This window comes from Hypanus sabinus, unplaced genomic scaffold (assembly GCF_030144855.1).
Source record: "Hypanus sabinus isolate sHypSab1 unplaced genomic scaffold, sHypSab1.hap1 scaffold_272, whole genome shotgun sequence".
In the NCBI taxonomy this organism is placed as follows: domain Eukaryota; kingdom Metazoa; phylum Chordata; class Chondrichthyes; order Myliobatiformes; family Dasyatidae; genus Hypanus; species Hypanus sabinus.
In genome coordinates this window covers 264918-287629 of record NW_026780853.1, presented here as the reverse complement: position 1 = coordinate 287629, position 22712 = coordinate 264918, and the positions used below count along the sequence as shown (strand labels likewise).

At 42.5% G+C, this 22712-nt stretch overlaps 1 protein-coding gene across 3 annotated transcripts in view; it reads left to right on the top strand.

The window, feature by feature from the left end:
* The window catches only part of LOC132388155 (uncharacterized), a 306739-nt gene that overhangs the window by 233654 nt on the left and 50373 nt on the right, over nucleotides 1-22712 (top strand). For all 3 annotated transcript variants that reach the window (XM_059960505.1, XM_059960503.1, XM_059960506.1), the window contains 3 exons: nucleotides 8084-8231; nucleotides 9251-9327; nucleotides 16119-16283. In XM_059960505.1, coding sequence (XP_059816488.1) covers nucleotides 8084-8231; nucleotides 9251-9327; nucleotides 16119-16283 — 390 coding nt within the window. The remainder of the gene's footprint in view (nucleotides 1-8083; nucleotides 8232-9250; nucleotides 9328-16118; nucleotides 16284-22712) is intronic.

The following is a 22712-nucleotide window of genomic DNA, read 5'->3' as shown; positions in this document are numbered from 1 at the left end:
TCTGTGAGCAGGTTGGTAGTTTCACCCTGTGTCTGTGTGTTAGCATAACAGTTAGAGTAACGTTTTACAGTGACATTGACCTGTGTTCAATTCCCACTCTCTGTGAGCAGTTTGGTAGTTTCACCCTGTGTCTGTGTGTTAGCATAACTGTCAGTGTAAAGTTTTACAGTGACACTGACCTGTGTTCAACTCCCACTCTCTGTGAGCTGGTTGGTAGTTTCACCCTGTGTCTGTGTGTTAGCATAAGAGTTAGTGTAAAGTTTTACAGTGACATTGACCTGTGTTCAATTCCCACTCTCTGTGAGCAGGTTTGTAGTTTCACACGGTGTCAGTGTGTTAGCTTAACAGTCAGTGTAAAGTTTTACAGTGACATTGACCTGTGTTCAATTCCCACTCTCTGTGAGCAGGTTGGTAGTTTCACCCTGTGACTGTGTGTTCGCATAACAGTCAGTGTAAAGTTTTACAGTGACATAGACCTGTGTTCAATTCCCACTCTCTGTGAGCAGGTTGGTAGTTTCACACGGTGTCAGTGTGTTAGCATAACAGTTAGTGTAAAGTTTTACAGTGACATTGACCTGTGTTCAATTCCCACTCTCTGTGAGCAGGTTGGTAGTTTCACCCTGTGTCTGTGTGTTAGCATAACTGTCAGTGTAAAGTTTTACAGTGACATTGACCTGTGTTCAATTCCCACTCTCTGTGAGCAGGTTGGTAGTTTCACCCTGTGTCAGTGTGTTAGCATAGCAGTCAGTGTATTGTTTTATTGTGACATTGACCTGTGATCAATTCCCACTCTCTGTGGGCAGGTTGGTAGTTTCACCCTGTGTCTGTGTGTTAGCATAACAGTCAGTGTAAAGTTTTACAGTGACATTGACCTGTGTTCAATTCCCACTCTCTGTGAGCTGGTTGGTAGTTTCACCCTGTGTCTGTGTGTTAGCATAACTGTCAGTGTAAAATTTTACAGTGACATTGACTTGTGTTCATTTCCCACTCTCTGTGAGCAGGTTTGTAGTTTCACACGGTGTCAGTGTGTTAGCTTAACAGTCACTGTAAAGTTTTACAGTGACATTGACCTGTGTTCAATTCCCACTCTCTGTGAGCAGGTTGGTAATTTCACTCGGTGTCTGTGTGTTATCATAACAGTCAGTATATTGTTTGATTGTGACATTGACCTGTGTTCAATTCCCACTCTCTGTGAGCAGGTTGGTAGTTTCACCCTGTGACTGTGTGTTCGCATAACAGTCAGTGTAAAGTTTTACAGTGACATAGACCTGTGTTCAATTCCCACTCTCTGTGAGCAGGTTGGTAGTTTCACACGGTGTCAGTGTGTTAGCATAACAGTTAGTGTAAAGTTTTACAGTGACATTGACCTGTGTTCAATTCCCACTCTCTGTGAGCAGGTTGGTAGTTTCACCCTGTGTCTGCGTGTTAGCATAACTGTCAGTGTAAAGTTTTACAGTGACATTGACCTGTGTTCAATTCCCACTCTCTGTGAGCAGGTTGGTAGTTTCACCCTGTGTCAGTGTGTTAGCATAGCAGTCAGTGTATTGTTTTATTGTGACATTGACCTGTGATCAATTCCCACTCTCTGTGGGCAGGTTGGTAGTTTCACCCTGTGTCTGTGTGTTAGCATAACAGTCAGTGTAAAGTTTTACAGTGACATTGACCTGTGTTCATTTCCCACTCTCTGTGAGCAGGTTTGTAGTTTCACACGGTGTCAGTGTGTTAGCTTAACAGTCACTGTAAAGTTTTACAGTGACATTGACCTGTGTTCAATTCCCACTCTCTGTGAGCAGGTTGGTAATTTCACCCGGTGTCTGTGTGTTATCATAACAGTCAGTATATTGTTTGATTGTGACATTGACCTGTGTTCAATTCCCACTCTCTGTGAGCAGGTTGGTAGTTCCACCCTTTGTCCGTGTGTTAGCATAACGGTCAGTGTAAAGTTTTACAGGAGCTTTGACCTGTGTTCAATTCCCACTCTCTGTAGGCAGGTTGGGAATTTCACCCTGTGTCTGTGTGTTAGCATAACAGTTAGTGTAAAGTTTTACAGTGACATTGACCTGTGTTCAATTCCCACTCTCTGTGAGCAGGGTGGTAGTTTCTCCCAGTGACTGTGTGTATAGCATAACAGTCAGTGTATTGTTTTACAGTGACATTGACCTGTGTTCAATTCCCACTCTCTGTGAGCAGGTTGGTAGTTTCACCCTGTGTCTGTGTGTTAGCATAACTGTCAGTGTAAAGTTTTACAGTGACATTGACCTGTGTTCAATTCCCACTCTCTGTGAGCTGGTTGGTAGTTTCACCCTGTGTCTGTTTGTTAGCATAACTGTTAGTGTAAAGTTTTACAGTGACATTGACCTGTGTTCAATTCCCACTCTCTGTGAGCTGGTTGGTTGTTTCACCCTGTGTCTGTGTGTTAGCATAACTGTCAGTGTAAAGTTTTACAGTGACATTGACCTGTGTTCAATTCCCACTCTCTGTGAGCTGGTTGGTAGTTTCACCTTGTGTCTGTTTGTTAGCATAACTGTTAGTGTAAAGTTTTACAGTGACATTGACCTGTGTTCAATTCCCACTCTCTGTGAGCACGTTTGTAGTTTCACACGGTGTCAGTGTGTTAGCTTAACAGTCAGTGTAAAGTTTTACAGTGACATTGACCTGTGTTCAATTCCCACTCTCTGTGAGCAGGTTGGTATTTTCTCCCTGTGACTGTGTGTTAGCAGAATAGTTAGTGTAAAGCTTTACTGTGACATTGACCTGTGTTCAATTCCCACTCTCTGTGAGCAGGTTGGTAGTTTCACCCTGTGTCTGTGTGTTAGCATAACAGTTAGTGTAAAGCTTTACCGTGACATTGACCTCTGTTCAATTCCCACTCTCTGTGAGCAGGTTGGTAGTTTCACACGGTGTCAGTGTGTTAGCATAACAGTTAGTGTAAAGTTTTACAGTGACATTGACCTGTGTTCAATTCCCACTCTCTGTGAGCAGGTTGGTAGTTTCACCCTGTGTCTGTGTGTTAGCATAACTGTCAGTGTAAAGTTTTACAGTGACATTGACCTGTGTTCAATTCCCACTCTCTGTGAGCAGGTTGGTAGTTTCACCCTGTGTCAGTGTGTTAGCATAGCAGTCAGTGTATTGTTTTATTGTGACATTGACCTGTGATCAATTCCCACTCTCTGTGGGCAGGTTGGTAGTTTCACCCTGTGTCTGTGTGTTAGCATAACAGTCAGTGTAAAGTTTTACAGTGACATTGACCTGTGTTCAATTCCCACTCTCTGTGAGCTGGTTGGTAGTTTCACCCTGTGTCTGTGTGTTAGCATAACTGTCAGTGTAAAATTTTACAGTGACATTGACCTGTGTTCATTTCCCACTCTCTGTGAGCAGGTTTGTAGTTTCACACGGTGTCAGTGTGTTAGCTTAACAGTCACTGTAAAGTTTTACAGTGACATTGACCTGTGTTCAATTCCCACTCTCTGAGAAGGTTGGTAATTTCACCCGGTGTCTGTGTGTTATCATAACAGTCAGTATATTGTTTGATTGTGACATTGAACTGTGTTCAATTCCCACTCTCTGTGAGCAGGTTGGTAGTTTCACCCTGTGACTGTGTGTTCGCATAACAGTCAGTGTAAAGTTTTACAGTGACATAGACCTGTGTTCAATTCCCACTCTCTGTGAGCAGGTTGGTAGTTTCACACGGTGTCAGTGTGTTAGCATAACAGTTAGTGTAAAGTTTTACAGTGACATTGACCTGTGTTCAATTCCCACTCTCTGTGAGCAGGTTGGTAGTTTCACCCTGTGTCTGTGTGTTAGCATAACTGTCAGTGTAAAGTTTTACAGTGACATTGACCTGTGTTCAATTCCCACTCTCTGTGAGCAGGTTGGTAGTTTCACCCTGTGTCAGTGTGTTAGCATAGCAGTCAGTGTATTGTTTTATTGTGACATTGACCTGTGATCAATTCCCACTCTCTGTGGGCAGGTTGGTAGTTTCACCCTGTGTCTGTGTGTTAGCATAACAGTCAGTGTAAAGTTTTACAGTGACATTGACCTGTGTTCAATTCCCACTCTCTGTGAGCTGGTTGGTAGTTTCACCCTGTGTCTGTGTGTTAGCATAACTGTCAGTGTAAAATTTTACAGTGACATTGACCTGTGTTCATTTCCCACTCTCTGTGAGCAGGTTTGTAGTTTCACACGGTGTCAGTGTGTTAGCTTAACAGTCACTGTAAAGTTTTACAGTGACATTGACCTGTGTTCAATTCCCACTCTCTGTGAGCAGGTTGGTAATTTCACCCGGTGTCTGTGTGTTATCATAACAGTCAGTATATTGTTTGATTGTGACATTGACCTGTGTTCAATTCCCACTCTCTGTGAGCAGGTTGGTAGTTTCACCCTTTGTCCGTGTGTTAGCATAACGGTCAGTGTAAAGTTTTACAGGAGCTTTGACCTGTGTTCAATTCCCACTCTCTGTAGGCAGGTTGGGAATTTCACCCTGTGTCTGTGTGTTAGCATAACAGTTAGTGTAAAGTTTTACAGTGACATTGACCTGTGTTCAATTCCCACTCTCTGTGAGCAGGGTGGTAGTTTCTCCCAGTGACTGTGTGTATAGCATAACAGTCAGTGTATTGTTTTACAGTGACATTGACCTGTGTTCAATTCCCACTCTCTGTGAGCAGGTTGGTAGTTTCACCCTGTGTCTGTGTGTTAGCATAACTGTCAGTGTAAAGTTTTACAGTGACATTGACCTGTGTTCAATTCCCACTCTCTGTGAGCTGGTTGGTAGTTTCACCCTGTGTCTGTTTGTTAGCATAACTGTTAGTGTAAAGTTTTACAGTGACATTGACCTGTGTTCAATTCCCACTCTCTGTGAGCTGGTTGGTTGTTTCACCCTGTGTCTGTGTGTTAGCATAACTGTCAGTGTAAAGTTTTACAGTGACATTGACCTGTGTTCAATTCCCACTCTCTGTGAGCTGGTTGGTAGTTTCACCTTGTGTCTGTTTGTTAGCATAACTGTTAGTGTAAAGTTTTACAGTGACATTGACCTGTGTTCAATTCCCACTCTCTGTGAGCACGTTTGTAGTTTCACACGGTGTCAGTGTGTTAGCTTAACAGTCAGTGTAAAGTTTTACAGTGACATTGACCTGTGTTCAATTCCCACTCTCTGTGAGCAGGTTGGTATTTTCTCCCTGTGACTGTGTGTTAGCAGAATAGTTAGTGTAAAGCTTTACTGTGACATTGACCTGTGTTCAATTCCCACTCTCTGTGAGCAGGTTGGTAGTTTCACCCTGTGTCTGTGTGTTAGCATAACAGTTAGTGTAAAGCTTTACCGTGACATTGACCTGTGTTCAATTCCCACTCTCTGTGAGCAGGTTGGTAGTTTCACCCGGTGTCAGTGTGTTAGCATAACTGTCGGTGTATTGTTTTACAGTGACATTGACCTGTGTTCAATTCCCACTCTCTGTGAGCAGGTTGGTAGTTTCACCCTGTGTCTGTGTGTTAGCATAACAGTCAGTGTAAAGTTTTACAGTGACATTGACCTGTGTTCAATTCCCACTCTCTGTGAGCAGGTGGGTAGTTTCACCCTGTGTCTGTGTGTTAGCATAACTGTCAGTGTATTGTTTTATTGTGGCATTGACCTGTGTTCAATTCCCACTCTCTGTGAGCAGATTGGTAGTTTCACCCGGTGTCTGTGTGTTAGCATAACAGTCAGAGTAAAGTTTTACAGTGACATTGACCTGTGTTCAATTCCCACTCTCTGTGAGCAGGTTGGTAGTTTCACCCTGTGTCTGTGTGTTAGCATAACAGTCAGTGTAAAGTTTTACAGTGACATTGACCTGTGTTCAATTCCCACTCTCTGTAGGCAGGTTGGGAATTTCACCCTGTGTCTGTGTGTTAGCATAACAGTTAGTGTAAAGTTTTACAGTGACATTGACCTGTGTTCAATTCCCACTCTCTGTGAGCAGGTTGGTAGTTTCTCCCAGTGACTGTGTGTATTGCATAACAGTCAGTGTATTGTTTTACAGTGACATTGACCTGTGTTCAATTCCCACTGTCTGTGAGCAGGTTGGTAGTTTCACCCTGTGTCTGTGTGTTAGCATAACAGTCAGTGTAAAGTTTTACAGTGTCATTGACCTGTGTTCAATTCCCACTCTCTGTGAGCAGATTGGTAGTTTCACCCTGTGTCTGTGTGTTAGCTTAACTGTCAGTGTATTGTTTTATTGTGACATTGACCTGTGTTCAATTCCCACTCTCTGTGAGCAGGTTGGTAGTTTCACCCTGTGTCTGTGTGTTAGCATAACAGTTTGTGTTAAGCTTTACCGTGACATTGACCTGTGTTCAATTCCCACTCTCTGTGCGCAGGTTGGTAGTTTCACACGGTGTCAGTGTGTTAGCTTAACAGTCAGTGTAAAGTTTTACAGTGACATTGACCTGTGTTCAATTCCCACTCTCTGTGGGCAGGTTCGTTGTTTCACACGGTGTCAGTGTGTTAGCTTAACAGTCAGTGTAAAGTTTTACAGTGACATTGACCTGTGTTCAATTCCCACTCTCTGTGGGCAGGTTGGTAGTTTCACACGGTGTCAGTGTGTTAGCTTAACAGTCAGTGTAAAGTTTTACAGTGACATTGACCTGTGTTCAATTCCCACTCTCTGTGGGCAGGTTGGTAGTTCCACCCTGTGGCTGTGTGTTAGCATAACAGTCAGTGTATTGTTTTACAGTGACATTGACCTGTGTTGAATTCCCACTGTCTGTGAGCAGGTTGGTAGTTTCACCCTGTGACTGTGTGTTAGCATAACAGTCAGTGTATTGTTTTATTGTGTCATTGACCTGTGTTCAATTTCCACTCTCTGTGAGCAGTTTGGTAGTTTCACCGTGTATCTGTTTATTAGCATAACAGTCAGTGTAAAGTTTTACAGTGACATTGACCTGTGTTGAATTCCCACTCTCTGTGAGCAGGTTGGTAGTTTCACCCTGTGACTGTGTTTTAGCATAACAGTCAGTGTATTGTTTTATTGTGTCATTGACCTGTGTTCAATTTCCACTCTCTGTGAGCAGGTTGGTAGTTTCACCCTGTGTCTGTGTGTTAGCATAACAGTCAGTGTAAAGTTTTACAGTAACTTTGACCTGTGTTCAATTCCCACTCTCTGTGAGCAGGTTTGTAGTTTCACACGGTGTCAGTGTGTTAGCTTAACAGTCAGTGTAAAATTTTACAGTGACATTGACCTGTGTTCAATTCCCACTCTCTGTGAGCAGGTTGGTAGTTTCACCCTGTGACTCTGTGTTATCATAACAGTCAGTATATTGTTTGATTGTGACATTGACCTGTGTTCAATTCCCACTCTCTGTGAGCAGGTTGGTAGTTTCACCCTGTGTCCGTGTGTTAGCATAACGGTCAGTGTAAGGTTTTACAGTAACTTTGACCTGTGTTCAATTCCCACTCTCTGTAGGCAGGTTGGGAATTTCACCCTGTGTCTGTGTGTTAGCATAACAGTTAGTGTAAAGTTTTACAGTGACATTGACCTGTGTTCAATTCCCACTCTCTGTGAGCAGGTTGGTAGTTTCTCCCAGTGACTGTGTGTATAGCATAACAGTCAGTGTATTGTTTTACAGTGACATTGACCTGTGTTCAATTCCCACTCCCTGTGAGCAGGTTGGTAGTTTCACCCTGTGTCTGTGTGTTAGCATAACTGTCAGTGTAAAGTTTACAGTTGACCTGTCATTGTCACCTGTGGTGAATCTGTCGAATTCATTGCTACAGTTGTTGGTGGAGGCCAAGTCATTTGGTACGTTTAAAGCAGAGGTTTATAGGATTTTGATTAGCAAGGGTGTCAAAGACCATGGGGTGAATGCAGAAGAATAAGGATATGTGGGATAATTTATCAACTGTGATGGATGATGGAGAAGACTCGATGGGTCATTTTGGCCTGATTCTGCTCCTGTGTCTTAAGGTATTATGGGTCATGTTGTTATTGTCATAGAATAATTGGAACATTTTGAGCTCTCTGGGGTTGGTGACAGTGTATTACAGATGGGGGAATTGAGAGGCTGGAGAAACTGAGCTGAACTTTGCATTCACACTGAACATCGTTCTGTCCAGCCGCAGACTCAGCACCTGGTGATCTGTGTGTGACCCACACCATCCTGGATCAGCCCTGGAGGAGCACCATTTGTAACAACACTGAGTGTACCAGTGGAGAATGGATGGGTGATGGAAATCTTACAGTGGGATGGTACAGATTTAACAGGTAATGTGAGGAGATAATCACTGAGAAAGTGGACACAGAGGTGAATGTAAACAGGAGAACAAGGAGAAATGCTGTACCTGTCCATTCACCTCCTCTCTCACCCCCAAATATTCCTTCCTGGTGAGGCACCACTTCATCTGCAAACATATTGGGGTTCTCTACTCTATCTGGTGTCCCCAATGTGGCCTCATTTATATTGGTGAGATCTGATGTAATTCTGGGAACTGCTTTGTCGAGCACCTCTGCTCCATCTGCCAAAAGCAGAATTTCCCAGTGACCAACCTTCTTAATAACATCACCATTCTAGTTCCGACATGTTGGTCCATGGTGTCATTTTGTGCCATGATGAGGCCACTCTTCTGGTGGAGGAGTAACACCTTATCTAGGCAGCCTCCAACCTGATGGCATGAAGTTTGACATCTCCTTCCAGTAACTTTTCCTGTTTTTTTTTTCTTTTCCCCTACTCTCTCTTCTGTTCCCCATTCTAGCCTCTTGTCTCTTCTCACCTCCCTATCACCTCCCCCGGTCCTTTAATCCTTCCCTTTCTCCTATGGTTTACTCTCCTCTTCAGCCCTTTATCTTTCCTACCCTCCTGGCTTCATCTATCACTTTCTAGCTGTCCTCTTCCTCTCCCCCAAACTTTTTATTCAGACATCTTCCCCCTTCCTGATGAAGGACCTTGGTCCGAAACCTCAACTGTTCATTAATTTCCATGGATTCTGCCTAATCTGCTGAGTTCCTGCAGCATTTTTTCTGTGTTGCTCAGGAGGACAAGGGGTGTGCATTGGGAAACTGCAGGGGGATTGGCATTATAGGGAGTAAATATGGGGAGAGGGGAGATCCCACATTCCAGAGAGAGAGAAGGGGAAGGTAGAAGGAGATAGAGAAAACAGAAGGAAGACTCCCAGCATGAGAAGAATATTCACCAGGGTACAGGTTGAGGAAGGAATGGGCCCCATTGCCTGGTCTCTCTGGGTGAATATGCTAATTTCAGCACTTAACTCTACTTGTTGTTTCAGTTCCAGTGGACAGAAGATTCCTGAGATGACTGTTCGTGGTCATCGCTGCTCCGGGAAGAAACCAGGCTGGTTAAATGGTAAGGTCAGAGTTCATACCGATGGGGCTCAGTTACTTTCAGGGGAGAGTCAGACTGACAATCTGGATGTCTACAGAGTAATCCCAAATCCCTACTCCCCTTTGCTGAAGTCCACAATCAATCGCTTGGTCAAGTTGATGCTGAGTGTGAGGTTGGTTTTGTGACACCAGTCAACCAGCTGAGATGTCTCACTTCTGTAGGCCTCCTCATTGTCACCAGAGACTTTACCAGCCACAGTGATGTCACCTGTGAATTTGTATCTAGTGTCCGAGTTGTCCTGATTTCCACTAATTAAAATATATATTATCATGTAGAAATAAGTACAGTATACCATGATTAATTAAAATGGCTTTGAATATTCTTCAGTGACTGAATATGAGTAGACCAGAGGGTGGGGTTTCACCAACTGATGGACACATCAGGGGAAGATTTGAGAACCACACCATTTAACAGTGGATCCTGTAGTATCGTGCAACAGATTTTTGAGCTGATTCACTGGCACCCCATCTGTCCACCTGTCCTTTCTGTGGCCGGGAGGGATCAATGTACCATGTTTAAATGGAGTATGAGAGGTCGCAGCCCCTGTTTGAGTATCTGAAAGGGTTTGCTCCTTGGGTTCTCAGTGCTCTTCAGCCCCATGCTCCTGATATATGGTCGTGCAGTATGGAGCTGTGGGGAGGTGGGAGTGAGTGGGTTGCTCAGGGAATCGACTGCTGGGCTTGCTCCTGGGCCTGGCCAGGATAGCCACTCACGGGTCGAGGTGTCAGGCAGTTGAGGGCTCTGTCCAAGCCGGCTTCCTGCCCCTCTTCTGAGGTTACATTTGTGCTCAAGTATCCTTAGAGAGGGGGACTTCCGGTAAGATGGCGATTGTTTAGTCGCTTAATACTTTCGCTGCATTTCATTTCTTACCTCCCCTCTCCTTATCTCCCTTTTTTTATCCCAGTTTGTTAATTTTTTTTGTGCTTTCTTATCTGCCTACGAATACGCTTATCTCACAATGGCTACAAAGCTTCCTAAATCTGGGAAAAAAGAAGTTTCCACATCTGTGACTGCCAAGATTCTCTCCATCTTGGAACTGCATTGACAAGACATTGTATCTGAATTTAAGTCTTCCTTCAGTACGTTGGAGTCAAAATTGGATCAAATTAACACTAGAATGGATGATCTTACTGAACGTCTATCTCACATTGAGTTAACTTCCGAAGATTTAAAACGCCGTGTTCAGCAGCTGGAAGCTGTCTGTTCCAATTTGACTGAACAAAACACCAAGCTTACTCTCAAGCTAACCAATCTTGAAAACTGGAGCAAGCGTTATAATCTACGAATTCTCGGTTTGCCAGAGGCTATCGAAAGGAGATCGCCTGTTGAATTTTTTTCTTCCTTACTTTGTGAGATTTCCAGGAAGGAATTTCTTTCGACCCCACCTGAGTTAGACAGAGTGCACCGGACATTCATAGCCAGGTCTGACCTGGGCTTTAGGCCACGTCCAGTAATTCTCTGTTTTCATTGATATCAGGTGAAAAACCTTCTGATCATGGAGGCACACTGGAGGGGAAAACTGGATTATCGGGGTCACAGCATTCGTATCGTTGAAGACTATGCCCCTCAAGTTTTGAAGATGCGTGCTGAGTTCAAAGATGTTATCAAAGAGTTTTTTCATCGTGGATTCAAACCCTCTCTCCATAACCCAGCCCATCTCCGAATAACTCTTAATACTGGGGATCACAAATGGTTTAAATCAGTCAAGGAGGCTCAGAAGTTTATTGAAGGTCTCCTAATCATTTTGACTATGTCGGACTCAGTTTGACTTTCTAAAATGGCCGATAAGTACTTTTTTAAAAAAAAACTTTCTTGTGGATTCAGGTTCTTTTTGCATAATCCAGCCTGCCTCCGAATAACTCTTAATACTGAGGACCACAAATGGTTTTAGTTGGTAATGGAGGCTCAGAAATTTATTGAAAATTTTGGTCTCCCAGCCATTTTACTACATCAGACTTGGTTTTTTTTTTAATGGCCAATAAATACTTCTTTTTACACATAAAATTTTTCTTCTTTCTGTTTTTTCTTCCTCTGTTTGTAAATTATGACATTTCTTCACAAGTAGATTATTTTGGATTATTATTCTGAATTAAGTTTTATATTTTTTGATGGTATTGTTTCTCTTCATCTATAATTTTGATTTGTAGTGCATAAATTCTCTAGTTTCTGTATTACTAGTTAAGTGGAGCTTATGTCAATGTTACGAAACTGGAAGTTGGATTTTGGGATGTCTTTTTTTTGTAGAGCTTGTTGCTTTTTTGGGTAGCTATCTAGTTTTGGGATTGGAGGGAGGGATGGGTTCTCTAGTGCCACCATTATTCAGTACTTTTTTTTATTCTTTGTTATTCAGGACACTTTTTTGTCCTGATTCTATTGACTTATACCCTTGCTCCAGAACTGTTATTTGAATGTTTGATCTTGTTTATGCCTACTACTTTCTATGTTTTAATAATTGGTAATGGTTAGCTTGTTGAAATTTATAAGCTGGAATGTAAAGGGATTGAACCATCCTGTTAAAAGAAGGAAGGTGTTTTCGCATCTTAAGCAACTTAAAGCTGACATTGCTTTTCTGCAAGAAGCTCATATTTGAAGTTTTGACAATTCTCGTCTTAAGTCAAGATGACTGGGTCAGCACTTCCATTCTTCCTGCCCGGCCAAAGCCAGGGAGGTTTCTATCGTTATTAATCAATATGTTCCTTTCGAGCTCCACAGTAAGGTATCTGATATAAATAGTCATTTTATTATTGTTTCTGGGAAATTGTATAATACTAAGGTAGTGTTAGCTAATTTGTATGCTCCTAATTTGGATGATGTGAACATTTCTGAACGTTTTTTTTCTTTATTAGCCGATCTGAATTTATATTCTCTTATTCTGGGCAGTGACTTTAATTGTTGGTTAGATCCAGATTTGGATTGTTCCTTGATTACCTACTAAATCTGCTTTAGCTATTCATTCTTTCCTTTCTAACTACGGTATCTCTGATGTGTGGTGTTTTTTTCATCCTACTGAGAGATTTTTTTTTCATATGTCACTCATACTTTGACTAGAATTGATTATTTTTAATGGATAATCAGCTGATTTCATCTGTTAACTCTTGTGATTATCAGAGTATATTGATTTGGATCATGCTCCAGTTACCTTGTCTTTAAATTTCCCTGGGCTTCCTCAAATGAATAACCACTGACGTTTTAAACACTAATACATCATTTGAAATCTCATCCCAGATTGTCTGGGATGCCATGAAAGCATATTTGAGGGGTCAAATAATTTCATATACAGTGAATCTCAAAAGAAAGACCCATTTAGAACGATTAGATTTCATCAGTCAGATTAAAGTACTAGACCAACAAGTACTTTAGCTCAGACTAAAAATCCTGAATTGTACAAGTAGCGAGTAGAATTTCAAACTAAGTGTGACCTTATCTGTACTCAACCAGTTGAACGTCAACTTCTTGAGAGCAACAGCCGCTTTTACATTCATGGTGATAAATCCAGCAAGTCCTTAGTTAACCAATTGAGATGCTCTGAAGCCAAACAACATGTTACAAAGATTCAAATGAAGAATGGAAATATTACCTCGAATCATTCTGAAATTAATGATTAATTTAAGAATTATTAATCTCGACTTTATACCTCTGAATCTTTAAATAATATTTCTGTTGACCACTTTTAAAATAGTTTTAATATTCCTTCGCTCTCCTCTGACTTTAAAGCAAAACTTAATGAGCCATTATCACTAGAAAAAGTATCCTCTGCCATTTCTGCACTGCCATCGGGCAAATCACCTGGACTTGATGGGTTCTCCGCAGAATTTTATAAATTATTTTCATCTCAGTTATTTTTAGTTCTATCTGATTTGTTTAAACATGGTAAATTGCCACCATCATTTAATGAGGCATGTATTATTCTTTTAGCCAAAAAAAAAGTAAAGATCCAACAGAGTGTTCTTCGTATAGACCGATTTCTTTGTTAAATGTTGATGTTAAAATCTTGGCCAAAGCTTTGGCTCAAAGATTGGAGAATTTTATACCTTCTATTATTTCTGATGACCAAACTGGTTTTATTAAAAATCGTCTTCCCTTTTTTAATATACGACGTTTACTTATTTTCTTATATTCACCCTCTATTGGGACTCCTGAATGTGTTATTTCTCTTGATGCAGAGAAAGTATTTCATCATGTCACGTGGAATTACCTTTTTGTGGTTTTAGAAAAATTCGATCATGGTTAAAGTTTTATTTCATGGATTAAATTGTTATACTTATGTCCCACCGCTTCAGTTTTGACTAACTCTCAGCAATCTCAGTCTTTTAGCCTTAAATGTGGCACCCACCAAGGATGTCCTTTAAGTCCCTTACTTTTTGATTTGGCTATAGAGCCACTGGTGATTGCATTTCAAAATTGTCCTGAATTGACGGGGATTTAGAGAGTTGGTGTTGAGCATAAAGTTTCTCTTTATGCCGACGATCTATTTCTTTTTCAATCAAATCCATCCACTTCCTTACCCCCAGTGTTTTTACTTCTTGATCAATTCAGCCAGCTTTCTGGCTATAAACTTAATTTACACAAGACTGAACTCTTCCCAATTAATAGAGAAGCACAAACATTAGTATTTCGTGACCTCCCTTTTAAAGTAGTTAATAATCAATTTACTTACCTTGGTATTACAGTAACAAGGAATTTCAAGGATCTTTTTTGTGAAAATTTTGCTAATCTTTTGAACTCTACAAAACAGAGTTTGACACAATGGTTACCCTTATCTAAGTCTCTGGTAGGTTGAATTAATATTATTAAAATGTATATCCTTCCTAAATTTTTATACTTATTTCAGTCTATTCCAATTTTTATTTGTAAAGCTCTTTTTGACTCCTTAGATTCTATTATTTTGTCCTATCTATGGAAGGGCAAGCGTTCTAGACTCAATAAAGCTTACCTCCAAAAATCTAAAAAAGAAGGTGGTATGGCTTTACCTAACTTCCGTTTATATTATTGGACAGCTAATATTCGCTGTCTTACTTTTTGCTCCTTTTTTAATAATCGGTCTGATTGTCCGAAAGTGGTGGCAATGGAGTTGAACTCCACTAAGGATCTCTTTATTCCTTGCACTTCCTGGATCTGCATTCCCTTGTCGCTTGCCTAGACTAATTGTTAATCCCCTTATCAGACATACTCTGAGAATATGGGCTCAGTTTAGAAAATCTAATGGTCTTCATGGTTTCTCCCTTTCTAGTCCTATCTTGCATAATCATCTTTTCTTACCTTCTATGCAAGATTCAACATTTCATGATTGGTATAGAATGGGCATTAGGCACTTTGAAGATCTTTTCATAGATAATCATTTTGCAACTTTCTAACAACTTTCTGCAAAGTTCAATCTACTTAATAGCCATTTCTTTAGATACCTTCAAATTAGACATTTCATTAATCCTTTATTATCTAATTTTCCTGTGATGCCTGAGAAAGACATTGTGGACCTGTTTCTATCTATTAATCCATTGGGCAAAGGCTCAGTATCTTTTATTCGTGATAAATTAGTGACCTTGAGGTGTGCCCCCTTTGATAAAATTGGAACTGCTTGGGAGCATGATTTAAATATTTCTTTATTTGATGCGGTCTGGGATTCAATTCTTAAGTCAGTTAATTCAACCTCTTTATGTGCTTGCCACTGTCTTTTACAGTTTAAGGTTGTGCATAGGGCTCACATGTCTAAATCTAAATTGTTGCGATTTTATCTGACATTAGTCCTGCTTGTGACAGCTGTAAAGGTGGCGAGGCTTCTCTTATCCATATACACTGGGCTTGTCCTAGTCTAGAGAAATTTTGGAGAGAAGTTTTTTTATCTTTATCCCATATTCTTAATTGCCACTTAGAACCTAATCCTCTGATTGATCTTTTTGGTTCCTGGGGTGAGGCAGATATGCATTTGAGTCTGACTAAATGTCGAACATTATCTTCTGCCTCTCGTTTGGTTAGACGCTTAATTCTTCTTAGGTGGAGAGATGTTGACCCACCTACCCATGCTCAATGGCTTAACAATATTATGTCCTGCTTAGACCTTGAAAAAATTCACTACTCACTTCTCAATTTGGACATGAAGTTTCAAAAGGTGTGGGGACCTTTTCTTGAATACTTCCACAACTCCTCTTTAGATTAGGTTTATTCTTTTTAATCCCTTACTTTCAGCTTTTTTTTCTCTCTGTAAGTTCTGTGGTTTTCTTTTTGATGGCAATTTCATTTTAGTATTGGTAGTAGACATTATTATTCTTTGTTTTTATTTATATTTACAGTTTTGGGAGTTTGAATGCTCCGATTAATTTTTTTTACATCTTGTAGTGTTTGGCCTGGAGTTTTTCAGTAGGAGGGAGGGGAGGATACTAACTTTATATGATTTTATTTTGGGTGCTATTTCCTTATTGTTATGAACTAGATAATTGATATATTTATTTTGCACTGTACTAATCTTCATTTTGCTGTTGGGGTTGGTTTGTAGAAATGCATAAAAAATCAATTAAAAGAAAGAGAGGGAACAAGCGGTCACTATGGGCACAGTGGGGAAGTTTCAGGAAAGGTGAACCCTGCAGAGAATTGAGTGTTTTGTGGATGTTAGTAACTGTATTTTATTGAAATTATAACTAGTTTTGTAAATCCCTGATGATCGTGTGTTTTGCAAAAAAAACTCAGCGGGTCCTGATATATTCCCCGCTTAGTGTGGGACCGAGTACAATTTACAATGTTTATAATCCTCATCGCAGGTCCCCATCCCGGCTTGGGAGAGGGGGAGGTGACCAGGACCGTCTGCTTCACTGATGGTGACGACACCTGTGACCAGAGCCAGGAGATCAGGGTGAAAAACTGCTCTGGTTACTTTGTGTATCGACTGTGGCCGACACCGGAAGCTGATGCTGTCTACTGTATGAGTAGGTCACCATTTCCTGTTGGCATGGGGGTATGGGAAAATTCTGGTCTGTCCCATAGAATGTGGATCAGTGCAGTACAACAGGTCCTTTGGCTCCATCCTCAGGGAATTCATGGTGACATACTAAATCTGATCAAACTCTTCATGAAGTAGACCCAGTTTGTGAGCCTTCCTTGTCATTGCATCAAAGTGTTGAGTCCAGGACAGATCCTCTGAGATGTTAACACCCGGATACTTGAAACTACTCACCACTAGCCTCCTCGATGAGGTATTTTGTGTGTTCTCCTGACTTCCCCTTCCTGAAGTCCACAATCAGTTCCTTGGTCTTGCTTGTTGTCGCAATACCAGGTGAACCAGCTGATCGATCTCACTCATTTACGCCTCCTCATTGCCTTCCACGTGGATCATTCCAAGCAGAGGTATGTGGCAGTAGCACAAAAAGGAAAATTAAACAGAATGCACAGTGCCCTGTTGTAGTTACAGAGAGTACAGCACAGGTCTTCTCTGAGTTTCAGCATCTTGTCATGACAGAGGCTGGTGAGTTCCTGAGATCCCGAGAACGAGGCCGCCTGGAGTTCAGCCGTCTGGTGCTTCCCTCCAGTTATGGTCACCTGTGTCTGTAAGGTCAGGGGGAGGATGTTCCAGAAAAAGAGCGATCCAACTAAGACCTTAATGGTGGAGCTGGAGGAAGATGGTAACACATCACAACGGCAGTGAAGGCAGAGGAAAGCTGCAGCTTTGAAGGGTCCCTAGGTGTCTGCACTCCATGTCACTGAACCCTGACCCCGGCCTTTTAAGGACCATGAGGTGGCTGCCCGTGCATCAACCGCCCCAAGTCAAACAAAGTCATGTACATGCATTCTCCGTTTAGAGAATTCACCCTAACATTCCGGATTCAGTCCTATGTTGATGAGCAAGTGATGAAGGGGGGAGGATTGTGAGATCTGGAACCACAGCCGTCACTTCCTTTGTGTGTATCCTGAACTGGCCTCTGAAGATCCACCATAGACAACCCCTTAGGAGAAAATCACACTCGACTCGAGTGCTCGCACTGCTGCTACTACTGTGCAGGTTGAGAGAACAAGAGTTGGTCATTCAGCAGATGAGATTCTGACAACAGCATGATTGAAGATGTATTTGTCTGCAAGCTTTTGTATCTTCTGCCCCATGGAAGGGGCGAGAAGAGACGTTGTCTCCTTGATGATGGGTCCTTGATGATGTTGGCTGCTCTTCCGAGGCAGCACCAAGTGAGACAGAGTCCATGGAGGGGAGGCTGGTTTCCACAGATGCCTGGGCTGTGTCCACAACTTCAATATTGTTTGTTGCCATTCCTCGTTGGGTATATTTAAAGCGGAGGTTGATAGTAAGTGTGGTAAAGATTACTGGGAGAAGGCAGGGGAATGAGTTTGGCAGAAATAATAAATGGTGGAGCAGACTCGATGGGCCAAATGCTCTGAATCTGCTCTGACGTCTTACAGTCTATTTTAAGCACAATTAACAGCAACATCACCATTCTGCTCCAGTACACAAGTGTAAAGGAGAATGAACTGATTGCTACTACGGATCCGGTGTAGCTTAAAACAAACGCAATAAACATAAAAACCATAATAAATACAATCATTATAATTACGTAAGATTTGCTTGTATAGATAGGCTGATTCTATATACATAAAGTGATGCGAGGTACAGGAGTAACTGTACAGAAGGTGACTATGACAGGAAATGGTAAAATATTGCCCACAGCTCCCTGCGGTTCTTGCTGTCTTTCTGCGACCGTGTGGTTCTTGTGGCTCAGCATTCAGAGAACAACACTGGAGAGTGACTGTCAGAGAGCTGGGAAGGTGAGCAGTGAGGAGGTGCTCCAGGATGATCCTGGGAGTGATAGTGTTAATGTATGAGGAGTTGTTTGATGCCTCTGGGCTTGTAATCTCTGAAGAATGACGGGAGAAGATGTTGAAATCTACTGAATATTGAAAGATTTAGGGTGAATGCAGAGAGGATGTTTCCTTTATTTGGAGTGTCGAAGACTGGAGGGCACAGCCTCAGTCTAGAAGGATGTCCCTTCAGAACAGAGATGTGAAATGTCTTTAGTCAGAGGGTGGTGAACCTGTGGAATTCATTTCCGTGGATGACTGGAGACCTAGTCATTGGGTATATTTGAAGCGGAGGTTGATAGGTTCTTGATTTGTCAGGGCGTCAAGGTTACAGGGAGAAGGCTGGACAATGGGGTTGAGAGGGATAATAAATCATTCATGGTGGAATAACGGAGTAGACTCGATGGGCTGAATGGCCCCGATTCTACTCCTATGTCTTCTGATTTATGGACGTTCACTGAAATCCCTGCACATTGCCGTGTGAAACCTGCTGCAGTTTTCCAAAAAGACTGGTGGAGAGGGGAGGAGGGAATTCTGAAATCACAGATCGACATCCCACAGAAGGGTGGGGGGGGCACCGCTTTGTCGAAGATCTCTTCTCCATTGGCCACAACAGGTGGGATTTGCCAGTGGCCACCTATTTTAATTAGATCAGATTATGAGGACACTCAGTCCTCGTTTATTGTCATTTAGAAATGCATGCATGAAGAAATGATACAATGTTCCTCCAGAGTGATATCACAAAACAACAGGACAAACCAAAGACGAACACTGACAAAACCAAATAATTATAACAAATAGTTACAGCAGTGCAAAGCAATACCATAATTTGATAAAGAACAGTCCATGGGCATGGTAAAAAAAAAAGAGTCTCAAGTCCCGATCGACTCCGATAGTCCCCGATATCAGGCAGCAAAAAGGGAGAAACTCTCCCTGCCATAAACTTCCAAGCACCAACAATTAATGCCTCGGAAGCACCCGACCACAGCAGACTCTGAGTCCGTCTGAAAACTTGGAGCCTCCGACCAGCCCCCCCGATACAGCCTCCCGAATGTCTTCGACCTCATCCCGGCCGCCGAAACAAGCAAAGCCGAGGTCTCGGAGGCCTTCTCCTCCGGAGATTCCGGACCGCACAGTAGCAGCAGCAGCGAAGTGGGCATTTCAGAAGTTTCTCCAGATGTTCCTACACGCTCTCACGTCAGGAGGGATCAGGATTGTGCACGGATCCCTACTTAACAAATAACAGATACTATTTCACTGGAGAGGCAGCGCGCACTGCATCTTCTCCTCCCTCCTCTCCTTCTAATTCTACTTCTCATTTCCATTCCAACATGTCGGTTAATGGTCTCCTCTACTGCCGTGATGAGGCCACTCTCTGATTGGAGGAGTAACACTTTATATTCCTCCAATCTGATGACATAAGCATCAATTTTTCTAACCCAGTAATTTCTCCCTCATCTCCTTCTCTCATTTTATTTCCTCTTTTGGCTCCCCTCTTACCACTTCTCTTCTCCTCACCTGCCCATTGCTTCCCTCTGGTGCCTCTCCTTCTTCCGTTTCTCCCATGTTCCACTCTCCTCTCCGATCAGATTCCTCCTCCTTCACTCGTCACCTTTTCTTTCCCCCCTTCCACCTTTTTCTCCCCACTTATCAACTCCGAGCTTCTCACTTCATTCCCACTCCCCCACACACTGAAATTACCCCTCATCTGCTTTCACCTATCACCTTCCAGCTTGTAATGCTTCCTGTCCCCTCATATTTTGTTTTCTTTCCCCTTGCTTTCCAGTGCTGGTGAAGGGTCTCGGCCCGAAATATCGACTGGTTATTCCCCACCATAGTCGCTGCCTGAATTGCTGAGTTCCTCCAGCATTTTGTGTGTAGTGCTCTGGCCTTTCAGTATCTGCAGAATTTCCTGTGTCCATGATATCCTTCTCCAGAACTATTTTATAGTTGATAGAGTTATGTTCACTGGGCACAAAAGCTCAACAAGAGACTCTGCCACCATTTGCCGTATCTCATTCCCCAGGAGGAGTTCCGGTGTTTCACCCTCTCCAGTAGGTCCCTCTATATATTGGTGAAGGACAAATTTCTCGAATTCCTCTCCGTCTAAAGCTTTCCGACTCTGGTTATCCCAGGCAACATGAGGAAAGTTAAAATCTCCCACTGCTACTATCTTATTATGTGTACAACTAGCTGCACTCTCTCTGAATATCATCTCCCATCCACACTGACTATTGGTCACTGACAATACAAACCTGTCAGTGTGTCCATCTCCTCCTTGTTTCTAAGTTCTACCCATATGCCCTTCCCAGATGATTCCCAATAATATTCTCTCTAAGGGTCACTCTCCTTCCTCTCTTACCTGCACTCTGATCACATCGATAGCATTGAGCTGCCGGTTCTTGCCCTTCTATCAGTCAGGTATCTGTTGTGGCTATTGTATCCTGGTCCTCAGATACATCCCTCACACAGAGTTCACCCGCCATACCAGTTAAGTCTTTCATATTGAAATACATGTAGATTAAATTAATGGGCTTTTCTCCATTTACTGTGCTCCTGACTGTCCATCCTAAGGATTTAAACTTACCCTCATTGCTTACAGTATCATCCCCTGAATTTTCATCAGTCTCTCGAATGCTCAGATTCCAAGCCCTGTAATGCTCACTCAAGCCCATCTGACTGAGAGACGGGGTATCTGCCAAATGAGAAATATACAAGAGTTTTGACGGTAGGTCAGTCTGTCTGTCTGTGTGCAACCGTCTCACAGCTGCAGTTTAATTTTGACTTCCGGTACAGCTGGTCGGAAGTTTTGGAGATTCTTCCTGTGGATGTGAAGGTTCCCCTGGGTGCTCCGGTGTTCTCACATCTCAAAGATGTGCTGTGTGATCGGCTGCTGAGTGTGATTGAGGTCAGGAGGGAGCAAAGTGGCATTAATGGGCAGGTGAAAGAGTGAATAAGCTGCCGTGTGCATGGAAATGTCTTGATTTGTAAAGGAACCAACGGTTATGGAGAGAAGGCAGGAGAATGGGGTTGAGAGAGAAGTCAACCGTGATGGAATGGTGGAGCAAATGATGGGCTGAATGGCCTAATTCTGGTCTTGTGGAAATATGCAGAGCAGTTGGGGTGAAGAGAGGGTAAGTGGTTGGGTTGAGAGGAATGGGATTGCTGACATGGAAACCATCATGAGCAATGGTCTTATTTGTGCAAACGGTCAGATGGTGGGTGAGTGATCAGGCTGAGTTCAGATGTGGGGTTGATCTGGGTTGTGTTGTCATTTCATGGACAGTAAATGTGAATCAGAATTGGAGAAGCCGCACACAATGTGGTTACAAGAGCAGGTCAGAGTTGAGGATCCTGTGGAGAGTAACTCAGATGTTGCAACTTCTGTGCCAGGACTGAATTATAGGGATAGATTGACTATGTTAGGATTTTATGACCTGGAACGTAGGAAAATGAGGAGAGGTTTGATTGGGGCATATGAAATCATGAGAGATATAGACAGTATAAATGCAAGCAGGTTTTTTTCAGTGAAGTTGGGTGAAACCAGAACTAGTCTTAGGTTTAGGGTGGAAGGCGAAATATTTGAGGGGAACCTAGGGAGAACTTCTTCATTCAGATCTTGGTGCAAGTGTGGAACGAGCTGCCAACAGAAGTAGTGGATGGGGGTTTGATTGCAGAATTTAAGAGAAGTTTAGATAGGTACGTGGATGGGTGGTGATTGGAGGGCTATGGTTCATGTGCAGGTCGATGTGATGGGCAGAATAATAGTTTGGCATGGATTAGATGGGCCTGTTTCTGTGCTGTAGTGTTCTATGACTGTACAACCTCAGACCTCAACTCTGCTCCTGTTTCTGAGTTGCTCTGCTCTTCATGAACTTAGTTCATAACCTACACTCGCACAATCCTCATCTACCCTCACTGATCCCGTGAATACATTCATACATTCATTTCCCCTCTACTCCCATCCACTCCCCACCCCCTACCTGGTGTCACCTATCAGCTGCTATCTTGTGCTTTTCCACTCTCCCCACCTCCTTCTTATTCTGGCTTCTGTCCCCTTCCTTTCCAATCCTGACGAAAAATCCTGGACCAAAGCATCAACTGTTTACTCCCCTTAAATAAGGACATAAGAAATAGGAGCAGGAGTCGGCCATCCGGCCCATCGAGCCTGCCCCGTCATTCAATAAGATCATGGCTGATCTGTCTGTAAACTCAGCTCCATCTACCTGCCTTTTCCCCATAACCCTCAATTCCCTTACTATGTAAAAACATAGGACATAGTAGCTTGTTGGATCCTCAGTTCCAAAACTCTCACTCACTCCACCACAATCCACATTAACACCAGTCTGTAACATTTACAGACAACTCTGCAGGAGCTCACAAAATCACCTTGGATAGCACTTTCCAAACCCATGATGTCTGCCAGCTGGAATGACACGGACTGCAAAAGTATAGGAATACCACCAGCTGGAAGTTTACCTCCAAGCACAAATCAGCCTGACTCGGAAATACATCGCCATTGCTGGGTCAAGAACTCAAGCACATTGTGTGTGTAC